General features: G+C 48.3%; 1 protein-coding gene across 2 annotated transcripts in view; it reads right to left on the reverse strand.

Moving 5' to 3' along the window:
• Positions 1-22,777, reverse strand: part of JAG1 (jagged canonical Notch ligand 1) — a 75,612-nt gene that overhangs the window by 46,828 nt on the left and 6,007 nt on the right. For both annotated transcript variants that reach the window (XM_048501240.1, XM_048501232.1), the window contains exon 3: positions 10,375-10,426. In XM_048501240.1, coding sequence (XP_048357197.1) covers positions 10,375-10,426 — 52 coding nt within the window. The remainder of the gene's footprint in view (positions 1-10,374; positions 10,427-22,777) is intronic.

Below are 22,777 nucleotides of genomic sequence, written 5' to 3' on the forward strand. Positions count from 1 at the left end.
TGCAGCAGAGAGACGAGCAGGGAAGTCCCCAGAAGGGTGATATCCTCTTAAATGCACCGATGTCAGGGGGCTCAGCAGGGTGTAATTCTGCTTAGGACTGCACGACACACTACGACACAACCGCCTGACTCAGCACCAGCTGCAGACTCCAGTGTTGGAGAAGAGGAGCCAGTGGTGAAGGAATCAAACAGATGGAAAAGGAGCAACGAGAGGCAGTTATCGGCACCAAAAGGTTCTGATGCGTGCGCTTGGATGTTCCATTTGTCAGCAGCTTTCTGGGGACACAGAAGAAGAAGAAGAGTGGATTTATACCCAGCTTTCCTCAACCTTTCAGGAGTCTCAAAGTGGCTCACAAACGCCTTCCCTTCCTCTCCCCACAACATACACCTTGAGAAGCAGGTGAGGTTGAAAGAGTTCTGAAAGAACTGTGGCTGGCCCAAGGTTACCCAGCAGGCTTCATGGGTAGAAGCGGGGGAACAAGCCAGGTCCTCCAGATTGGTGTCCACCTGCTCTTAACTTGGCTCCTGGTTTTTAACTGGAGGCACTGGTGACTGAAGCTTGAATCTTCTACGCATGAAGCCCAAGAAATTTTGATTCCTCTGTTTGCCTGGAAGCCCTTCCCCATTCATACGATAGAGTGGGACGCTGGAGTGGTCCCTCAGTTACAGGGTTGGTGGGTCTTTCATAATCATGAATACAGTGCCATATATATATGGGTGTGCTACTTTTCTTCCATCGTGGAGATCAACATGGCATACAGAGGTGGCCTTCCATAAAGACATTGTTCTTTGCTGTCAAGTCACAGCTGAGGGTATGTGACTAGTCCAAGGTCACCCACCAAGCATCCATGGGGCAAGTCTGGTTTTCCCAGGTCCTAGTCTGGCACCTCAACCACCACATGACACTGATTACCCAGGTGCTGACTAGTCCCCTAGTTACAGCCACCATATGAAAGCACAAGCCTTCTACTGAGCTTCAACAGCGTTGAAGTTTAGCATTAAGAGGTGGGGAGGAGTCCGGACCTGGCTGGCCCAACCTGGTGGGATCTTGGAACCTAGGTAGCGTTGGCCCTGGTTAGTACTTGTGTGGGAGACCACTAAGGAAGTCCAGGGTTGCAATGCAGAGGCAGGCAATGGCAAAACCACCTCTAAACGCCTCTTGCCTTGAAAAGCCTACAAGGTCATCTAACTTGGCTGTGACCCGTTTGCACTCAGTTAACGGCCCTACCCCAAATGGTCCAGACTAGTCCAGTCTCATAAGATCTCGGAGGCTAAGCAGCATCAGCCCTGGTTGATATTTGGATGGGAGACCACTGCGGAGGTCCACGGTCACACCCCCACGGCAACCTTCTCCAAATGAATCCCTCTTGCCTTGGAAATGCTATAGGGCCGTGGTGGTGAACCTTTGGCACTCCAGATGTTATGGACTACAATTCCCATCTGCCCGACATCATGGCCAATTGCCCATGCTGGCAGGGGCTTATGGGAATTGTAGTCCATAACATCTGGAGTGCCAAAGGTTCGCCATCACTGCTATAGGGTCACCACTATCAGCTGGTTGTGACTTAACAGCACTGTCTACTACAGGGGTCTGCAACCTGCGGCTCTCCAGATGTTCATGGACTACACTTCCCATCAGCCCCTGCCAGCATGGCCAATTGGGGCTGATGGGATGTGTAGTCCATGAACATCTGGAGAGCCGCAGTTTGCAGACCCCTGGTCTACTACCACCGCTGAACAAAATTGGTTTCCATTCTAAGACCCAGTGAGCCCCCAACTCAGTGTTTTATGGAAACTTAAATCAACATGAAGACTCATCTTTCAGATTAAACTCCACACTAAATTTAGCGCATGGAATTGCACTTATCAGATCATAAAACAATGCTTCGTCAAACAAACAAAAAAGAGATAGACAGACTGAGACGATGAAGATATGGACTGGCTTAGCGGACTGGATGAGAGAAGTCGGAGTCACAGAAGAAAGATGGGTGAAGAGGCTAGAAAGGATGAACCTGATGCTGCTTACTTAAGAAATGAAGAAGAAACCATTCCGGGGGGGGGGGGGGGGGAAATGTTTAGTTTGGATAAAATACAAACTTTTGTATGTGTATGTACGGAACCAGTCTGAATATACCAATAAAAAATGAAAAGGAAAAAAGATAGCTGGGCGTGTCTGAAGACTTCCTAAAACAGAATCTGATGCACATGAATTGAACTTGATTGTTGATTGTTCTTTATTCCTCAGAAAAGTGGTGTCCAAAGTGATTATGGATATTAATTTGTTCCATCTCTGGTTGTTCCAAATCTCCTTCTCCCCCTGCCTCCAAACACAACAAATATTTTTAATTCCCAATTTATTCCAGGGATGAAGGGAAAACACCCCTCCTGGAGCCCCATTTTAAAGTCCGTAGAAATTCATTATAAAAATTCCTGGAGGGTCAACTGCTATTCTACTGGCTTCAAGTACACGGCAAGAATAAAACGATAGTACCAGTGTCCAGCTGAACCCAAGGAGAAAGTCACATATTATATTCCAGCTGGAGCAGAAACCGAGACCACAAGAAATACTATGAGCAGTAAAACAGGATTAGGCCCAAAACACAGCCCCTATGGGAGACATTAATATAATCTTCCAAGAAGAAACCATGTAAGGTCTCCCTCTCCATCGTCTTCTGTCCTCCAGCATGGTGTAGAGCAGGGAGGCTCTATTGGCCATGCTGGCAGGGGCTGATGGGAATTGCAGTCCATAAACATCTAGAGAGCCGCAGGTTGCAGACCCCTGGTGTGGAGGTTAGGAGCAGTAGACTCTTATCTAGAGAACCAGGTTTGATTCCATTCTCCACCACATGAGTGGTAGACTCTAATCTGGTGAACCAGGTTTATTTCCTATACATGGACCTACTGGATGACCTTGGCCTAGTTACAGTTCTCTGAGAACTCTCTCGGCCCCACCCACCTCACAAGGAGTTTTTTGTGGGGAAGAGAAGAGAAGCAGTTTGTAAGCTGCTTTGAGACGCCTTATGGTGGAGAAAAGCGAGGTATAAATCCAAACTCCCCCTCTTCTCATATAGTAGCAACACTGACACATACAAAAGAAAGATCAGATCATGTCCTTTGGACGCACTCCAGTCCTGCCTTCAAATGTAAACTGTCAGGTCTACTATTCATTAATCGAACACTAGGCTCTGACCTGGATGGCCCAGGCTAGCCCGATCTCCTCCTCTTCCTCCTCCTCCTCCTCATAATAATAATAATAATAATACTACACCAATACATTACAACTTCCTAGGCCTCTGAGTGAGGCTCGAATTGTAATGAAGGTCAACAACCAGCTAAAGATCTGGCAGCTGTGAAATCTACCATAATAATAAGAAGAAGCAGCTTTTATTGTCATTGTGCATGCACAACGAAATTACATGCCTTCCCCAATGCCCACTCTTCCAGACCTCACACCCCTCCAACCATCGCTGCACACCCCCAACCACATCAGCGCGAAACCATGGAGTTCAGCAGGGCCACAGCTCTCGAATCAGATCTCAGAAGCTAAACAGGGTCCATTTTGGTGATGGGAGACCACCAGGGCCATGTGGAGCTATACAGCATTGATTACAAGCATGGTTTGAAATGGGGCCTACACTTCCCATCTGGCCTGGAACTGGGAAATGCAGGCCCCGTTTCAAATTGTGCTTGTATTCAATGCTATATGCATGTGACTTATGTACTGGTACACACATGGACACGTGATGCACGATATACTTACAAGTAACAGAAGAAAAGAAACAGAACTGTAACAGCTAAGGAGCCGCTCCGTTGGCACAAAACCACAACCACTGACCAGCAATTAAACAATTTAAACCCAGAAACGAACACAGTGTCAAAAATGCAAAGAATTTTTGTACTGGGAATTTCAGATGAGAAATGGGCACCACTTCTTCATACTTGGAAACGTTTTGTGTGCTTTTCTCTGGCAAAATTCATGAATGACAACAGTAAATGGGGTGGGGTGTTAGGGCAGAGCAGGGAACCCCACAAAGCGAATGGCCTAGGTCAATGGTGGCGAACCTTTTGGCACTCTAGATGTTATGGACTACAATTCCCATCAGCCAATTGGCCATGCTGGCAGGGGCTGATGGGAATTGTAGTCCATAACATCTGGAGTGCCAAAGGTTCGCCACGACGGGCCTAGGTCCTGGGGGCCCATTATTCCGCCCTGCCTGTTAGAAATAGAAAATATACAATTCTACAATGAGATACAATTCTACAAGACTTTTATCTGTAAAACTATGGCGGCGGCTGAGGCCAGTCAATGCTGTCCCTAGCTTCCAGTGTAACACCAAATACCTCATCAATTTTTTTCCGTACCCCCTTGTTTCCCATGAATTATCACTTAAATTTAGCAGAGAGTTAGTTTCTGTTAATCTGCATTTATTTGTTCATATTTCATCTGTATTAATCTTCTTTCTAATTTTAATATTTAGCACTAAAGGATGCCCCTTAATTCTCTTGGAGTAGGCCCCGCAAAATTGTAGGCCCAGGCCCACTGGCCCCACCTCCGTTCTGGCCTGGAGACCACCATGGAAGTCCAGAATTGCTCAGCAGAGACAGGCAACAGCAACCCACCTCTGATCACCTCTTAAAACCCCAAGAAGGACTGCTATAAGTCAGTGCAACTTGATGGGCACTTTTCAACACCAATTAGGTTCTTTGAAGGCCTGGCCTTCAAGGTACCTCTTCCTCCACTTGGGAAAGGTTCAGGAAGCTCGTCATTAACTAAGATTTTGTCCTTGGCTGGAGGTGGACGTGGGTGCGAGGAGCAGAGCCAGCCAGGAGGAGCAAGAGCAGCTTTAGCCTTCTCCCGTCCTTCTCAAGGTGGACTTCCAAATTCTCATCGGCTCACATGTTTGTTTTCAGCCAAGTTAATGGGCAACTACCGCAGTTCAGACGTCGGGATTAACTGAGGCTCGCTTAGCCCAAAAATAAAGCAAGGAAGTTGGCATGCCGTTCCCTCCCCACACGCACGATTTGCAGTTTCGTTGCTAATTGGGGCTATAGTTGAACAAAAGCGCAGTTTGTTTCTTGCATACAAAGAAAACTTAAACTAGGGGTTTCCCGGAAGAAAGTGGCTGGCCAATGCTGGTAAAAGAACACAACAAAAACAGACTGGATGTATTCCTGGTCTGACTTCTTTTCTTAAGGACCCCAATTTTCAGGCAAGTTATGCAACCGTTATGTTTTTAAACTTCTTAATCGACAATCTCAAACGGCCTATCAAGATTTTCAAATATGAACCACCTTTTAGGAGGGCAGGGGAAAAATATATACCCCTCCAAGTATTTCTATAATGAATTTCTATAGACTTTAAAACAGGTTGGAACTTGAGGAACTTCGTTTCTTAACAGAATAAACAACCGCTAGAAAGGAGAAATGTCCTACCCTGTTTCCCCGAATATAAGACATCCCCGAAAAATAAGACATAGTAGAGGTTTTGCTGAAGTGCGAAATATAAGGCATCCCCCGAAAGTAAGACATAGCAAAGTTTTTGTTTGGAAGCATGCCCGATGAACAGAACACAGAAAAATAAGACATCCCCTGAAAATAAGACATAGCGCATCTTTGGGAGCAAAAATTAATATAAGACACTGTCTTATATTCTGGGAAACACAGTAGTCGCTGTTTAAGTTCTACAAAACATGGTACAAGTTTCGTATCGGCAAACAAAGCCGATACATTCACAGCAGGGTCACTTGGGCGACCCAATTAGAACACAAAAAATGCTGAATCTATTGCAAGTTTAATCACGAACACGTGCAGATCCGCATTTAAACATGGCCAGACATGTTGTTCACAAAACGCATCTTGACATTTTTGTTGGGAAACCGTCTTGCCTCCAGAATGTTCGGAGAAATAAAGGATTCATTGTGAAGCCTTGGAAATTTCTGTTTCATGAAATAAAGATGAGATCTATTCAAAAGCAGAGATAGAGCTGCCTCCCAAATGAAAAGAACTTCGCATCCTCCCGCAAACAAGAGCTTCCTTTCAAAGGCATTGCCCAACCGAGTCGATGCAACCGTACCTGTAAGAATCATGCGCCTTCTTTCCTCGGCTGTTTGTAAAAAAGGCTCACATCAAGGTACGTGTCGAATTATGGCTATCCATCTGGTGCTAACAATCATACTATGCAATGCTGAACAGCAACTCATTTCTGTAGTGAATTTCTATCGACTTTAAAATGGGTTGGGACTTGAAGAACCTCATTTCTTAACAGAATAAAAACTGTTAGAAAGGAGAAATGTCCTAGTCACTGGGAATCCCCCCCTAATAAGCCTGTTGAAGCTCTGGAGCCAGCAATGCTGCAAGCAACAAAGACCAGCACTAAGCAGGTCTACTCAGAAGTCAGTCCTAGTTTTATGGGGGGGGGGGGGTTGCTACAGGGAAAAGAATTCTTCAGACTGCGCTTTATTTTATATTTATTTATACTTTGGGCTTCTAGACCGCCCCATCCCCGAGGGGCTCTGGGCGGTGTACAGCAGATAATAAATACAATTTTAAAACATCATAAATAGGTTAAAACTTATAAAAGCAGCGAAAACTAGCTAAACATTAGCATTTAAATGTAAAATAAATATAGGCATAGGTGTAGGTGGCGCCCGGTGCCTAATATTAAATTCTTCCACCCCCAGGGAGAACGGTAGGTCTAGATAGATGTTATAGGCCCAGATGTAGAGGCCGGCGGAAGGGCCAGCGAAAGGGGCCAGCGGAAGGGGGCCAGCGGAAGGGGGCCACTTTACTAGTGCAATAATCACATTTGATGAGATGGGATCTATTTGGACAGGCAGGTGTCACAGAGACACAGGCTGACCGCACAACAATTTGGGAAGACCACGAATCCACAGACAGAGATGAAAAGTGGAAGAGCTTAACAATGCATAAGTCAGCCCACCTCTCGGCCAACAAAGGTTCAACGTTGCCTTATTTCGTTTTGAAGTTCACCTAATCCTCAGCAGTATTTGGCGATATTTTTTACTGAATACTGCCACTGAGTCTACGAGCAAGCACAGCTTTCCCAACCTACTCACTCAACTAGATCATTACTATATCAGGGGGGCCTTTGGGAAGTCAGTCCTCCCAAATCAGCAATGCTTCCTGACCCCCGCAGCTCAAGGATAACAATGGGCTTATGGGATCCCTTTAAAGGAGCAGCAGTGGCACAGGAGGTTAAGAGCTCATGTATCTAATCTGGAGGAACCGGGTTTGATTCCCTGCTCTGCCGCCTGAGCTGTGGAGGCTTATCTGGGGAATTCAGATTAGCCTGTACACTCCCACACACGCCAGCTGGGTGACCTTGGGCTAGTCACAGCTTCTCGGAGCTCTCTCAACACCACCACAGGGTGTTTGTTGTGAGGGGGGAAGGGCAAGGAGATTGTCAGCCCCTTTGAGTCTCCTGCAGGAGAGAAAGAGGGGATACAAATCCAAACTCTTCTTCTTCTAAAGACTAGGAGAACTTCACATAGAGCTAAAACACTGTACACATCGGAGTATTTCTAACAACATGATCTGACATCCAACCGCTGACATCCATCGTAAGCCACTGGGCCGGTCAGGACAGCAGGCTACAAAAGTCGATCGTTTAAGACACCCTTGAAAATAGGTTCTTCCAAGTAGAACTTCAGCCCTGTGCAAAAGCTCGCGAGACGCACACCCCTCTTGACAGTTATGGTAAAAATGTTCCAGCCACGGCAACTGGGGAGGCGGAAAGCCATTTACTTTTGACTCGGAGCCAAGTCCCAGCCGTCACGGAAAGGTTCAAAGTGCCGTGAAGTTTTAAACAGCCACGCTGAAGTTCTCCAGACTCCAGGCTCCCTGGGAAGGCCTTCCAAAGGCCAAGAATTACAGCGGGTCGCAGACACAACCTGACCCCTCTACAGGGAAAGACAGTGATGGACGTCCTTTTAAACAGGCCGCTTTGATTTACTAGCCTAGGCAGCCTTTTCAGGGCCTCCCTGCCAGTTTTCTAACCACACGATCATCCCGGTTGACTGCAGGCAGCTGTGGATTGTAGACCAAACCCACTGGCATTATTCACAGGACGGACAACTCTGTGGAAATGTTATCTGGGATGATTCGCATGAAGGGGGGGTTGAAAGAAAACAATGACACCCCAGACAATGCTATGAACCAGGGGTCTTCAAACTATGGCCCTCCAGATGTTCAAGAACTACAATTCCCATCACCCCGGCCACTTGGCCATGCTGGCAGGGGCTGATGGGAATTGTAGTCCATGAACATCTGGAGGGCCATAGTTTGAAGACCGCTAGCTATGAACCATCCGAGTCAAGACAAAAAAAAGGGATTCTATAGTAAGACAACAAGGGCTTGCATGTCTCAATGCAGTTCCTTCACAGGCCGTCAGGAATCGGTCCTGTCAGCTACCAGCAGCAGTGGCGCAGTGGTTAAGAGCAGGTGTACTCTAATCTGGAGGAACCGGGTTTGATTCCCCGCTCTGCCGCCTGAGCTGTGGAGGCTTATCTGGGGAATTCAGATTAGCCTGTGCACTCCAACACACGCCAGCTCGTGGGTGACCTTGGGCTAGTATCAGTTCTTTGGAGCTCTCTCAGCCCCACCTACCTCACAGGGTGTTTGTTGTGAGGGGGGAAGGGAAAAGAGTTTGTAAACCTCTTTGAGTCTTCTATCGGAGAGAAGAGGGAGATATAAATCCAACTTTTCTTCTGGCACTGCAAAGACTTTTGAGGATCTCTGGTTACTCATGGTAAAGACCACAATCCCATAGGCAGATGTGACCAAGGAGGTCATGGTTTGCCTGTTTCCTGGATGATCTTCAGTGGATCCTCCAATGGAGAGCAAGCCTTTGTCCACCAGATCTTATCCTCATGGACCATCACCAGAACTAGACTCGCTCTGAGGCCCAGCTGCAGATTTTGGCTTCTGACTCAAGAGTAACACATGTTTAACTCACTTCTGATTAATTGCCCAACTACAAAACATGATCCATCAGTGGGTCTTGCTATAGTCCAGGGGTCTGCAACCTGTGGCTCTCCAGATGTTCATGAACTACAATTCCCATCAGCCCCAATTGGCCATGCTGACAGGGGCAGATGAGAATTGTAGTTCATGAACATCTGGAGAGCCGCAGGTTGTAGACCCCTGTGCTATACAGTGAGGAGGTACCTTCTCTAGGTAGGTAAATCCCTCTCCAGATAGTTCACCTGGTAGCCCAAGACCAGCATGGAAGGAAAGCCCTCCTGCATGAGAATACAACCAGTAATGCTGCAGGTGGAACTGCTGCTATTATGCTGGACAATCTGGCCATATGTGGGTTGTTTATTTATTTCAATGGTTTTATATGCTGCCCTCCCGCTCACAGGCTCAGGGTGGCTCCCAACGTTTCATATAAAACAATAAAATCAGTTTAAAACAACAGGAATTCCTTTCAACGATTGATGGCAGCAGTCCATTGAAACCCATTACTGAACCCACTGAAGGAGAGAGGATGGATAAAGAAGAAAAATAAGAAGAGTTCGGATTTATACCCCACCTTTCTCTCCTGTAAGGAGACTCAAGGCGGCTCACAAACTTCTTCTTTTCCTCTCCCCACAACAAACACTTTGTGAGGTAGGTGGGGCTGAGAGAGTTCAGAGAACTCTGACTAGACGAAGGCCACCCAGCAGGAATACAGAAGTGGGGAAACAAACCCAGTTCACCAGACAAGAGTCTGCTGCTCATGTGGAGGAGTGGGGAATCAAACCCGGTTCTCCAGATTAGAGTCCGCCTGCTCTTAACCACTACACCACGCACCATGCTAGATGGAAGATGAGGAGGAAGATGCTAGGTGGAAGATGAGAAGGCCATGAAGAAATGAAACCTCTAGCTCCGTGGTGGCGAACCTTTGGGACTCCAGATGTTATGGACTACAATTCCCATCAGCCCCTGCCAGCATGGCCAATTGGAGCTAGCTGCTTCAATTGGAGCTAGCACAACTCAGCTTATCCAAGCCATAATGCCCGGTTAAGGGACAACTCTGTCTTACTGGTCCTTGTGTAATTTAGAGATCCCTGCAGGGCCGTGGAGTCTCACTGAGACAGAGAGGTTCCACCAAGGAGTTGGGAGACTCCCAAGGCCAAAAAGACCCTGACTGAGGCTTGTTGGTACTTCTGAAGAACCTCAGGAAATAATGGACAAGAGGCTTTCCCCTGCAGTGAAGGGAAGCCAAGATAGCTCCGTTCCACACGACTTCCATAAACACACATGCTGCGCTGATCCAGAAACTTCATGGAGGAACAGCCCCTTGCTTTGCTATCTGCTTTCAAGGAAAATGGCAGGGAAAAAAAACAGAAGCCAAGAAATGAGGCATACTTACTAACGCTGTCGTTACTGTAATCCCAGGCTTCCACCAGCAACGTGTAGGATCTCTGCAAAACAGTAACAGATACCCATTAGTATTTCCAAGACAGGCACTTGCTTCCTCAAGAGGCGCCAATACCGTTTAAAAAGTGGTTACTGGCAGGCCCTGAGATTACTTGCAGGCCCTGAGCAGGCAATAGATTCCCACCTAGACAAACGTGATCCGCCTTGCAGCTGCTTAAGCTACCTGATCCGGCCTGACTCGAGCGCTTTAAGGTGAAAGGTCTCCTTATCTTTGTCATCACTAATGCATCTTACATACTTAACTAGGAAGTTCAGCCTTCGACGGTTGATGCCGTACTTAGCGGGGTTTTAAAGTTAAGCACGGCAGCAGAGCGAAAATGCTTCCGAGAAGGAAGACCATTTTGCCAGGCCGGGGAGGGGGGGGGGGGTGAGGGGAGAAAAGGAGGCCGGCATGCACAAGATATCAGCGTTGCCCATTCAGGACTCCCACACACACACACACACACACACGAAGCGGGCTTGCTAGAATTGCAACGTCAGCGTTCGGAAGATCCAGAGAGGCTGGCTTTTCAGCACCCCCCTTTGAACGCTTTGTCTGCCCAAAGCCATCGCTGCTCCCACAGGTATCAGGTAACTAAGGAAAGGAACAGATGAATTGGAAAAGGAAAGGCGGGGGGGGGGGGGAGGGAGAAAAGGGACAAAGCAGCCTTAAAAGAGAAAAAAAAAGTAAGCGAGCTCTCCCCCTCCCCTGAGGAAGAAAGGGGGGAGACACGAAAGAATCGCCAGCTATTGCACCATCGGGGGCTATTGTACGCTTAGGAAGGCATCGCAATGACCAGTAAGTTTTCTCCTAAAGGCTGGACCTCCAGAACAACACACAAGACACACCAATTCATCGGGCTGAAAGGACGCCAGCTATTCTGGCCAAGTCGCTTTTCATTTCTAACCTAGACTGGGCAGGAGATGCTTAGGAACTGGTAGGGTAATTCCAGCTTCGTCATATCCTGTACTTTTTCAACAACGCAGTAAAGGAACTGCATGATGCCCCCCGCCCCCCTCCAAAAAAAATCTAATTTTAGTAGGATCTGGGATCTCCTCCACACCACCACCACGACAACACTCCCTAAATTATTCTGTAAAGGAAAAAAATATGTTGCATCTTGTTGACTTTCACACACACAGACAATCTTGTTGACTTGCTTTTAACTGAAGCCTCCAAGAGCCAGTGGGGTGGGGGAAGTTTGAAGCTCCACTAAGCCATGAAACCCCCTGAATGGCCTCAGGACTTTCTTCTTCTTCTTTCTCTCTGACTATCCTGGGAGCAGCAGTGGCGTAGTGGCTAACAGCAGTGGCTAAGAGCAGGTGCACTCTGATCTGGAGGAACCAGGTTTGATTCCCAGCTCTGCCACTTGAGTTGTGGAGGCTTATCTGAGGAATTCAGATTAGCCTGTACACTCCCACACACGCCAGCTGGGTGACCTTGGGCGAGTCACAGTTCTTCGGAGCTCTCTCAGCCCCCACCCACCTCACAGGGTGTTTGTTGTGAGGGGGGAAGGGCAAGGAGATTGTAAGCCCCTTTGAGTCTCCTACAGGAGAGAAAGGGGGGGATATAAATCCAAACTCTTCTTCTTCTCATTAGATCCTTGTGAAGATGAAACAGTGGTAAGAATCAATATCCCACCCTGATGGAGAAAGGGAGAGACTAAAGCGTATAAGCCACTGTGAAGCCAAAGCTACCTACAAGAAAGGAATATACCTCTTTAGTGGAAAATACAAGTCACTGGGTTGGATCCAGTGAAGAGTCCAGGCCAAATCCCGCACCTGGGAACGTGGAAACAAAACTCTGGATCCAACCCATTACTCCTCATTCAAGCGCTAAGCATCTCTTTACAGGACACAAATGGAATGATGTGCCCGCCTTCCCGCCCCCTGGCAACTCCTCAAAGGCCCCAGAGTTGTAGAGGATATTTAGGCAGTTAACACACTCCCTAGTCATGGGAAAATTCAGAACTCGGCTTTCAATGATCTTTTAAAAAATATTTATTTACTTATTTATTTTGCCAACAAAATTCACCGAAAAGATTAAACAGATAAAAAGGTAATCCCAGGCAATCGTCATCATAATAAAAGAAAAGCAAACTGAAAAAGTAGAAGAAGAAAAAAAATAACAGAGGAAAAAGGGGGGGGGGCTGCTTCTGAGAGCCGCTTGGCTCACACAGAGCTTGCTGATCCTGGATGTCCTCAGAACTAACAGGTCCATATCAAACCCCTTCTAGTCCACCTGTTGAACTTAAGGTCCCTGGGTATCTGAGGTGAACGCTGAGGGAAAGCTTGCTTTCAACCAGCCCAAAAAGCTCCTTTCGGCAAGAATGGTTAGGAGCACCCCAATGCTCAACTGGAGTGAAGTGCCATTTGCCCAGATGTCTGGCTTGTGATTATTTCTGAGGGACAGAAGCTGAGATGCTCTGGAAGAACAAGTCCACAAGCCAGAAGCTGAGGGACAGAAGCTGAGATGCTCTGGAAGAACAAGTCCACAAGCCAGAAGCTGAGGGACAGAAGCTGAGATGCTCTGGAATAACAAGGCCACAAACCAGAAGCTGAGGGACAGAAGCTGAGATGCTCTGGAATAACAAGGCCACAAACCAGAAGCTGAGGGACAGAAGCTGAGATGCTCTGGAATAACAAGGCCACAAACCAGAAGCTGAGGGACAGAAGCTGAGATGCTCTGGAAGAACAAGTCCACAAGCCAGAAGCTGAGGGACAGAAGCTGAGATGCTCTGGAAGAACAAGTCCACAAGCCAGAAGCTGAGGGACAGAAGCTGAGATGCTCTGGAAGAACAAGTCCACAAGCCAGAAGCTGAGGGACAGAAGCTGAGATGCTCTGGAATAACAAGGCCACAAACCAGAAGCTGAGGGACAGAAGCTGAGATGCTCTGGAAGAACAAGTCCACAAGCCAGAAGCTGAGGGACAGAAGCTGAGATGCTCTGGAATGACAAGGCCACAAGCCAGAAGCTGAGGGACAGAAGCTGAGATGCTCTGGAATGACAAGGCCACAAGCCAGAAGCTGAGGGACAGAAGCTGAGATGCTCTGGAAGAACAAGTCCACAAGCCAGAAGCTGAGGGACAGAAGCTGAGATGCTCTGGAAGAACAAGGCCCCAACCATGTTTTACGTGGTTCTGCAAGGTTGCACCTCGAAAAAAAAGTGCCAAGAATTCCAGTGACCAGGTGTAACCATTAGGTCACTATAACTGTGTGGAAAGGAAATAACTGTTCAGATGTTTAACTTGGGCAGCAAGAGCGAGCGCTGTGACTCAGGAGTGCAAATTTGCCTCACGCCTCAACGACACTGTTAGCAGTCAGTATCCGTCCGTCTGGCCAGAGCGACAGAAGGGAATTAAAGACTGCCAGAAACAAACAGCTTTTCGTGAAAGAAAAGCAAACAACTGCAAGGTGTAGGCATGAGGCTGGGCCTCCTTTCTTTTTTTTTTCAGGAGAAGAAAGTCAACAGCAAATTCATTTCTCACGACTTCGCTCAGCAGGCAGCCGCTGAACGAAGGGGGAGGGAAGCCAGGGGTTTCTTTGGTGAGTTTTTTTTAAATAGACACAGTGTTGGACGGCAGCCTAAATATGTTTCATATTGAAAGCAGACAAGGATTCCATTTCGTTCACTGATAACTGTGGGAAAATGCGTCGAAAAGTAAGCATATCTGGGCAAGCTGCGGCATGCGCCTGTCTTGCAAAGAGCGACTGAACCCCCCCCCCCCAAAAAAAAATTTTTGGGGGGGCATTCTGATTTTGTTTCCACCACACCGCTAACCGGCTTCCTTCCTCAAGTCGCAGAGCAAACGCACAACTTTTCGACCCACAAAGAGAACCCCCGCGGGGCACGACGGTACCATTCCCCCCACAACAATGCGAACTGGAAACACGACGCACAAACACGCAACCCACGCAACCCGAAGGTGGTTCTTCCGCCTTGGGTTAATTGCTACGGTGCTCTGCCCATGTCAACACACAGCGCTGCAACATGTCGGAGCAAGCTGGAAGCATACCATCAAAACAGAACACCACCACCCCTACAAAGAAAAAAAAAACCCCGAAGTCCCAATTATGGTCACTCCAGCTACCTCCAGTTTAGAGGATGTTTTCTTTGCGGCCTTGCACAATCGTTGGAGAAGAGATTCTGCTTTAAAGGCACAGCGCTGTTTCCTGCCTGGATCTTGGCATTATTTACAAACACACCTCACCCCAAGGGGAGAAAGGAATGGCAGAGCATGGTATTATTGGGATGACATACCTGCATTAGCATTTTCAACACGGATTTTGCTGCAGCAAGGCGTGTTTTCAAACAAAACAAAAAGAACGCTTCTATTCACCAGCCTAGAAAAGTTATTTTTTAGAGAGAAACTTATCTAACTTTTTTGGCCGGGTGGTGAAAATCCCCTTGTGGGTGACCCGGCACAGTCCAGCGGCGATCGCGCTTTGGACTCACGACCCCTCCCCAAATTCCAGTGCCCCCATAATCAATTACGACCAGGGGCTGCATGCCATATCGGCTTAGCAGAAGCGATCTCACACCGGCAGCTTTGTAACCGAGGCAGCAAAAGTGACCTGCCCGATACAAACCCAGGCCGCTGCGGAACCCCCAACGGTCCTTTGACTCAGACGGCTCTGCACCGCCAAGATGCTAGAGGGTTAAGAGGTGCGCATCAATCCCCGTTCTATAGATCAACAATTAAGATATCCGAGGAATGCAGGCGCACAGCAAAGAGGCTTAAATTTTCCCATGCCCATGTCTGACCCTTGGACATCTCTGAATAAATACGCCAGCCAGACGTGAGAATTCCACATCCTGAACCTGGTGCCATCAGACCGAGGTGCTCGGAGACCGCTGAACTATCACATCCTCACCCCAATTAATTACCACAACTGTGACCTTGACCACAAGGCACTAGACTAGTTGGGAGATACTGAGGCTGCCGCCACGCATTTGGAGATTGCAACAGAGGCGTCGTTTGCAAGCGTGCCTTGTCCACGCAGGAAAATTCAGTTGCACAACACCGCTGCAGTGCCACAGCTCTGCCATGCGTGGGGAGGCAGCTTAAGACGGTACACAAAAACAACGTGGAAATGGGCCTGGCAGGATTTTTAAGGATGAGAAAAGAAGAGGGACACCTTAGTTTAATCCAGACCCTAAACTGAAGTTACCTGTCAGTGGGCCTTGCTCGTGTTTATCCCATAAACCTGAATCACAATCCCAGGTTTGTTGCCACACGTGGCTAACTCTGTGGCCTCGCTGTCATCAAGAAATGTGTGCCAAACTCGCGGCCCTCCAGATATTATGGACTACAGTTCCCATCATCCCCTGCCAGCATCATGGGAACTGTAGTCCATAACATCTGGAGGGCCGGAAGTTTGACACCTATGGTGTAGATCTTCATGTGGAAGATAAGGATTCACGTGATTGAACATCTGGCCGCACATAAACTTCTATGGTAGGGAAAAGGTTAGGATAAAATTCCTCTCCAAACACTCAGACTCCCCAGGTGTTTTTATATTGTGGGACAGTCACTCATATCCCACCCACCCCCCAAATGAAGTGTGTGGTCTGGGCACAGGTTTACCACCTCATTGCGAACTAGGCCCCAAAAGGCTACCACACGTCCTACTGGTATCAAACAAGTAGTACTTCAGGGAGCAAAGGCAAATCTTTTGGGCTCAGTGGGTCACCTAACTCGACTCAGCTGGTGTGATACTGCCCACCCCCGCCCCGAACAAAACCGAAGCACTCCTTTTCATAGCCATTTGTTTTTTAAGAATACAGTCCACAATCATGTGGTGCCATGTATTATATCAAGAAACATCAAATCTTTACAAAAATGACTCAACCAAAAAGGGAGAATCATCGTTGGCGAATGCTGGAATGTCACCCAAAACATTGCGGTGTGTCACCTTCGACATGTGTATCACTGGTTCGCCATTACTAAGCACGTCGACTCAGATGTCCATCCCAAGGAGCGTAATGAAGCGTAAGATTGGAGCTCTTGTTACTTGCAGGGAAGACCAACAATAACATTTGTCAGCTGAATCATGTCCCCTTCACCCCATTAGAAATCTGCCAGCCAAAGGCTAGCCAAACGATACAACCAGTCTGGAGATCTTGATTTTAGAGCAGGGGTATTCAAACTATGGCCCTCTGAAGGTTCGTGGACTACAATTCCCACCAGCCCCTGCCAGCATGACCAATTGGCAAAGCTTATGGGACTCATAGTCCATTAACATCTGGACGGTTATAGTTTGGACACTCCTATTTTAGCATTGTGGGAGGGGCATTTGGATCCAGACCTCGGCCAGAAGCGAGTTTAAGCCCCTATACACACCCCTGGCGCAGCGCTCCCCATCTAAAAAAAACATCTGAGAGCTCTTACTGCTGGTGCTAAGTGCCTTGGAACTCCCCACTGGTCGTCCGGTTCGACTCTTGCTTGGGGCAAATGGTAATTTGAGGACACTGTCTTTGCCCCGCACTGAACAGCTTTGTGGCAGAACAGCCCTCTCCTTTTCAGGGCCTCTGTGTGCTAAGTCACTAGATGGCCTCTATTATAACCCATCCCTTGTCAGAGCTTTGGGTGCCCCCCCTTCTACCAAAATACCTAGCCCACCAATGGGTGGTGGCCCATTGTACCCACCCCCAACGAAACAGCAACACAGGCGATTCTGAACACCCGCCTCCCACTAAAATACCAGTAGGCTACAGCTCATGACCTTAAACCGATGCCTTTTGGAAAGACTTCCATTCGTTCTCCACGTAACTGCGAAATGTCTTGATCATCCTTAGGGGGTGCACCCAATACCTTTGCACCCAATAAGGCGCAGGGGCTTCCAAGGTGGGCCTGGAATTTCTCCCAAGGATCCAAGAACTTTTCAGAGACCTTAAACCAGGAGTCTTCAAACTATGGCCCTCCAGATGTTCATGGACTACAATTCCCATCAGCCCCTGCCAGCATGGCCAAGTGGTAGGGCTCATGGGAACTGTAGTCTACGAACATCTGGAGGGCCATAGTTTGAAGACCCCTGCCTTAAACCAACCCTCTTAGCAAGACTTCCACTCTTCCTCCGCATAACTGCGAAATGTTTTTGTCTTCCTTAAAGGGGACGATATCTTTGCACCCAACACCAAAACCATAAAGAGCAGGTGATTCCACGGTGGGTCAGGAATTTCTCCCAAGGATTCAAGAACTTTCAAGAGAGGTGCTGCATTCCCTGTCCAGTATTTACACCTTCTTTGGAAAAAAATATATCAATAGTGCATTAGAACTAAAGGGCTCTCTCCCTGCCTTTTACAACCAAGCTCACACAAGAAAGGCCTACCTTGCCCCTGTCCAGAAACCTGAAACCAACGCTCCCTTTCAAGTCGACTTAGGGTGAAACACTCCCCCGCCCCCCATAACCGGCATCCACCTTCGCAGCCCCGGCTGCATTCCTTGAGTCTGGGAAAAGCCCCAGCCGCGATTCTGACTCTCACTGACTGTGGTTCCCTTTCCCACGCACCTCACCCTGGGTTGGTTTTCCCCTAGCGATAGCCGTAATGACTTACTGTACTTTGTAGCTCCGATTTTATCTGAAGGTCCCAGGTTCAAGTCTACCCCATAGCGGCTGGTGCGGCATGTAGCAGAGCAGGATTTTCCAGCTTGCAACGCTTGGCCTAGAGTTTTACAGTAATTACAGCGCTGGAGGAGCCCTGCTGGATCAGCCCAACGGTTTCTTGAGTCGAGCATCCTCTTCCCCACAGGGGCCATGCTGGAAGGCCCACAGCGAAGCCCCCAAGGACAGGGGTGCTTTCTGCTGTCACGGCCTTCCCCCCATAACATTGATCCATCATAGCTAGTAATGGGCCCTCTCCACCATGAGCCAGTGCAGAAGTTAAGAGTGATGGGACTCTAACCTGGAGAACTGGGTTCGATTCCCTACTCCTCCACACGAGTGGTGGACTTTTATCTGGTGGACCGGATTTGTTGCCTTGCTCCTGCACATGAAGCCTGCTAGGCTGCGGGGAGAGGAAGGGAAGGCGTTTGAAAGCCACTTTTGAGAGAAAAGCAGGGTATCACAAAAAATTCTTCTTCATGGATCTAATTCCTCTTTCAAAGCAATATATGCTACACGTCATCGCCACATCCCTGTGGCAGGGAACTCCAGATCTTTACACAAATCCCGTATTGTCTGGCCTGAATCCACAGCTCATCACTCAGCTGAAAAACGCAGTCTTCTGGAAACACTCATGCTCACTTAATAGCCGTAAGCGAAGTCCGAGAATACGACTGTGCTGCGGACGCTGCTTGCCGCCATACCAACACAGCTCTCTGATCCTCCCCTGCTCCAGGAATAGCTGGGATAAATGTCAGTCAAAGCAAGATGGAACCATATTGGTCAAGTCACTGAACGCTGTGAGGAAGACCACACCTCTGGAGAGGGTTTTAAGAGAGGGCTACATCATTCTTTACTTAAAATTGGTAGTTTCACTGCCTTAACTGAGCGAGATATTAATACATAATACGCAGCCAAGTCACAGACAACTTATGGCAACCCCATAGGGCAGAGGTATCCAACTCTGGCACTTCAGATGTTCATGGACTACAATTCCCATCAGGGGCTGATGGGAATTGTAGTCCATGAACATCTGAAGCACCAGAGTTGGACACCTCTGCTGGAAGGCTTTCAAGAGATGTTTGGAGGTGGTTTGCCATTGCCTGCCTCAAAGTGGCCGGAGAGCTCCTCATATCAAACACTCTGGGAGGTAGGGTATGCCAGGAGCCTTCCCTCCACCCAAAGTCACCCAGGACATTTCATGGGAGAGTGGGGAACGGAACCCGAGTCTCACAGATCGTAGTTCCGCATTCTAACTACGACACCACACAGTTTCTCAGAGGAGGGAGAAGGGTCTGTGCGTACGTACACCCAATGGAAGGTTAGGGGCCAAAATTAATCAGCTTGCCAACCAAGAAGAGTTTGGGGAAGCAAAGCATGCAAGTAGCTCGCTCCTGACTGCATTTTTAGCTCACCTTTCCCCACAGGGTATCTGGGCCCCCCCCCCCTCCATTTTATCCTCGCCACAACCTGGCAAGTTACATTATGCTGTCCTCTGCCTCAGAAAAAAAGATATTAATAGGTTGCATATTCCTCTGCTCCCCAATTCAACATGCTAGACCTCCTTTGTTGTAGGAGGGTCCTACTGCCCACCTAGCTCTGCTCCCGCCATCTGTTTGAAAGTCTGATGATAGTCGTCCGTGAATGATAAAAGCTCTTGCATTGAAGAACTGCGTTCAATAACACACAGCATAATCATTCTGACAAAGGCAGCAAGCAGCAACATATGAGTTTGGGACTATATTCTAATGCGGAAGCATACTGTTTCCTCAAGCGCTGCACCTCAACTGACTGTACTAACATCTGAGACATGTGACTGGCTCAAGATGGCGGAGGAGGGATTCATACACTGATCTAGACCCATGGTGGCGAACCTTTGGCACTCCAGATGTTATGGACTACAATTCCCATCAGCCCCTGCCAATTGGCCATGCTGGCAGAGGCTGATGGGAATTCTCTATCTCGTGCAAAAAAATTCTCCCTACCAATTCCCTAGACTGATGTGTTTGAGAGGATTTTCTCTCAAAAGGCCTCTGGGAAGATAACCCAAGCCAGCTCAAGCCACCGAACGTTTAACTGACAAAGGCAACGCCATTTTGACTTGCCAAGAGTCTCTAGAACAGGGGTCTGCAACCTACGGCTCTCCAGATGTTCGCGGACTACGTCAATAAGCCCTGCCAACATGGCCAGTGGCGGGGCGCAGGTAATGATCATAGTATCTGGAAAACTTTACGGTGGGCCTCTATCGAAAAAGAAATGCAGCAGGAAGGACTGGCTGCCCATGCTATCTGAACTGAGCACCTCCAACGGGTCCCTGAAACTGGCGAGAACATCCCTCAAGGATGATATCCTCAGCACTGCAAGAGCCAGGGAGTATAGGCCCAAACTGTTCATTCCAACAAAGAAGTTACATGGGCTTCAAGGGCAGATCGGGAACGGGAAAAATGCTTTTGAAACCTACTTCTGGTATACATGAAACAGCCAAGACCCAATGAGCACACTTAACTTGCGCGGGCTTGTTTGACGGTGCAAAGTTTTTTGCAAAAAAAAAGTCTCCAGAAACAGGCGTGGCGGCTTTGGCAGGTTGGCCCATTTCTGCCCGGGAACTAAACAGAGTGGGGCTGAACGCATGGACAAGTCTCAGAGGTACTTCAGTTCTTGAAAGGAAAATAATTCTGAGTGCACGATTCCAAACACCGTTCAGTGATGTTCAACCACCCCATCAACAAAGAAGGGCGAGCGAGCCTGAAACCACGACTCGGGAGGTGTGTAGGGATGAAGACCGCGGCAAGACCTCGGAGATCTAGCAATATTGGTCAGAGCAGAGGAATTGCTTAAAGGACTTTTTCTCAGCAGCTGGTACGCGCACCCCAATACATTCCTGCGGAGCCCGCCGCAGCAACCAGCGGTAAGAGAGGTGCCAGCATCTTCCCAAACAACAGGCCGGTTAGCAAGTGAACCCCAAGACAATGCACTTCCCCAACACTTCTGGAGAGAAGAGGCCGCTGTCCTCCCTGCACCACCTCTGACCCACCCAGCAGACCGCTGTTGCTGGCAGTGGCATTGTGAAGCGTTGCTGAAATGCTCATTGTGCACAGCCGGGGCCCGGTTTGTCCGGGAGCCAAACTATGCTGAGTCTACGGCTGTTTCCTGTAGCCGGCCCTGCGTGCGCATTATTCTTGGATAGGGCCGCATTATGTCGGGTAATCCTCCCTGCCGTCAGTATGGAGCGCGTTTTATTGTTACACGGGGGTGGCGTTTGCCGCAACGCCTCCACGTCTGGGTAGCCGGGCTGCAGTATCCTCGGCGACCAGAAGCTGGTGCATTAAGCAAACTAAACAAAAAAAAAGAAGAAAAGGAGAAAGAGACCGCCTTTGGGGGGAAAAAACGGGACAAAAAGAAGTCAAGGAATGGTGGCATCTTTCTCTTCCAGCCCATTTTCCTAAATTGATCTCAGCTGCATGACATGCAACTCCCTCCCTCCCCAAATCAGCCATTTGCAGAACAATGCCTTCTCCGCCCCGTATCTTTAGAGCACGCCCGGATGTCAATAGTCTGTTTAAAGCCCTCTGAACCAAGAAGATTACCCCGCTATTCTCAGCTGCTGAGCCTCTCTACCTGTTTAAAGCAGGGCTTTGGTCATTAAACGCACCTGTTACAACAGGGTAACAAGGTTAATAGACGGAATACCTGCCAGCCAGCCAAGCACGAAAAAACTGTGTGTGTTTTGGAAGCGGGGGGGGGGGGGAGACGAACCATCCAGCAAGCCCGAACAAGAGAGCGCTCCTTCCATATTCATTGACTTGCGAGAGAAACCGGGCCAAGCTGGCGGGGGGGACACCGTGGCCGGAGAGGTGGAAAGTTGCATGGAAAAGAACGTAAACAAATTATTTAAATAAAGTTTGCAAAATTTGAATCACGTCAGCAGAAGAAGGTTGGACCACAGACGAGCGCTGGGAGTCTGAGCGAGCTTCGTACCCCAAACAACACTCATTCTGCAGCACGGAAACCCTGCCAGCTATAGAGACCACACTGTGGTGGAAGGTTTCGCATGGGGAAACAGACTTCAGGGCACTCCCCGTCACCGCTTCGCAGCATTGGCTGACCCCTTTACCCTGTTTACGAATATGGAACATCCCCGAAAATAGAAGCGTGAAGTAGAGGTGTTTGGCAAATTTGCGAAACAAGGCATCCCCGAAAGTAAGACATAGCAAAGTTTTTTGTTTGGAAGCATGCCCGACGAACAGAACACAGGAAAAAGCCAGGGCATCCTCTATGAAAATAAGACGCAATGCTTTAGGGCAAAATTAATATAAGACACTGTCTTATATTCGGGGAAACACGGTAAGCACATGTCTACATGTATAGCACTGCATTCAATTTCAGGTCATTCGAACCTAAATGATACGCCCCCTCCTTCAAATATCATGTCCACAGAGGGTCTTGTAGCAAACCTGGCACTCTAGGCCAGAGGTGTCCAACTCTGGCGCTTCAGATGTTCATGGACTACAATTCCCGTAATGCGTAATACTTCGGCGATGGGAATCGCGTCAACGAACATCTGAAACTTACCGAAGTTAATTTACCCTATCTAATGCTTTACAGTCACACGGGACCACTCAATTCCCGAGGGGAAAATAAAATCCTGAGAAGGACGGTTCTCCCAGCATGATCCAACAAGCGCGTTTGCTCAGAAGTCTGCCGCGCTGGAATTCATTCCAAGCAGGCCCCGGACAGCAGCTTTATTATAAG

Source organism: Sphaerodactylus townsendi, linkage group LG01, assembly GCF_021028975.2.
Source record: "Sphaerodactylus townsendi isolate TG3544 linkage group LG01, MPM_Stown_v2.3, whole genome shotgun sequence".
NCBI classification, from domain to species: Eukaryota; Metazoa; Chordata; class Lepidosauria; order Squamata; family Sphaerodactylidae; genus Sphaerodactylus; species Sphaerodactylus townsendi.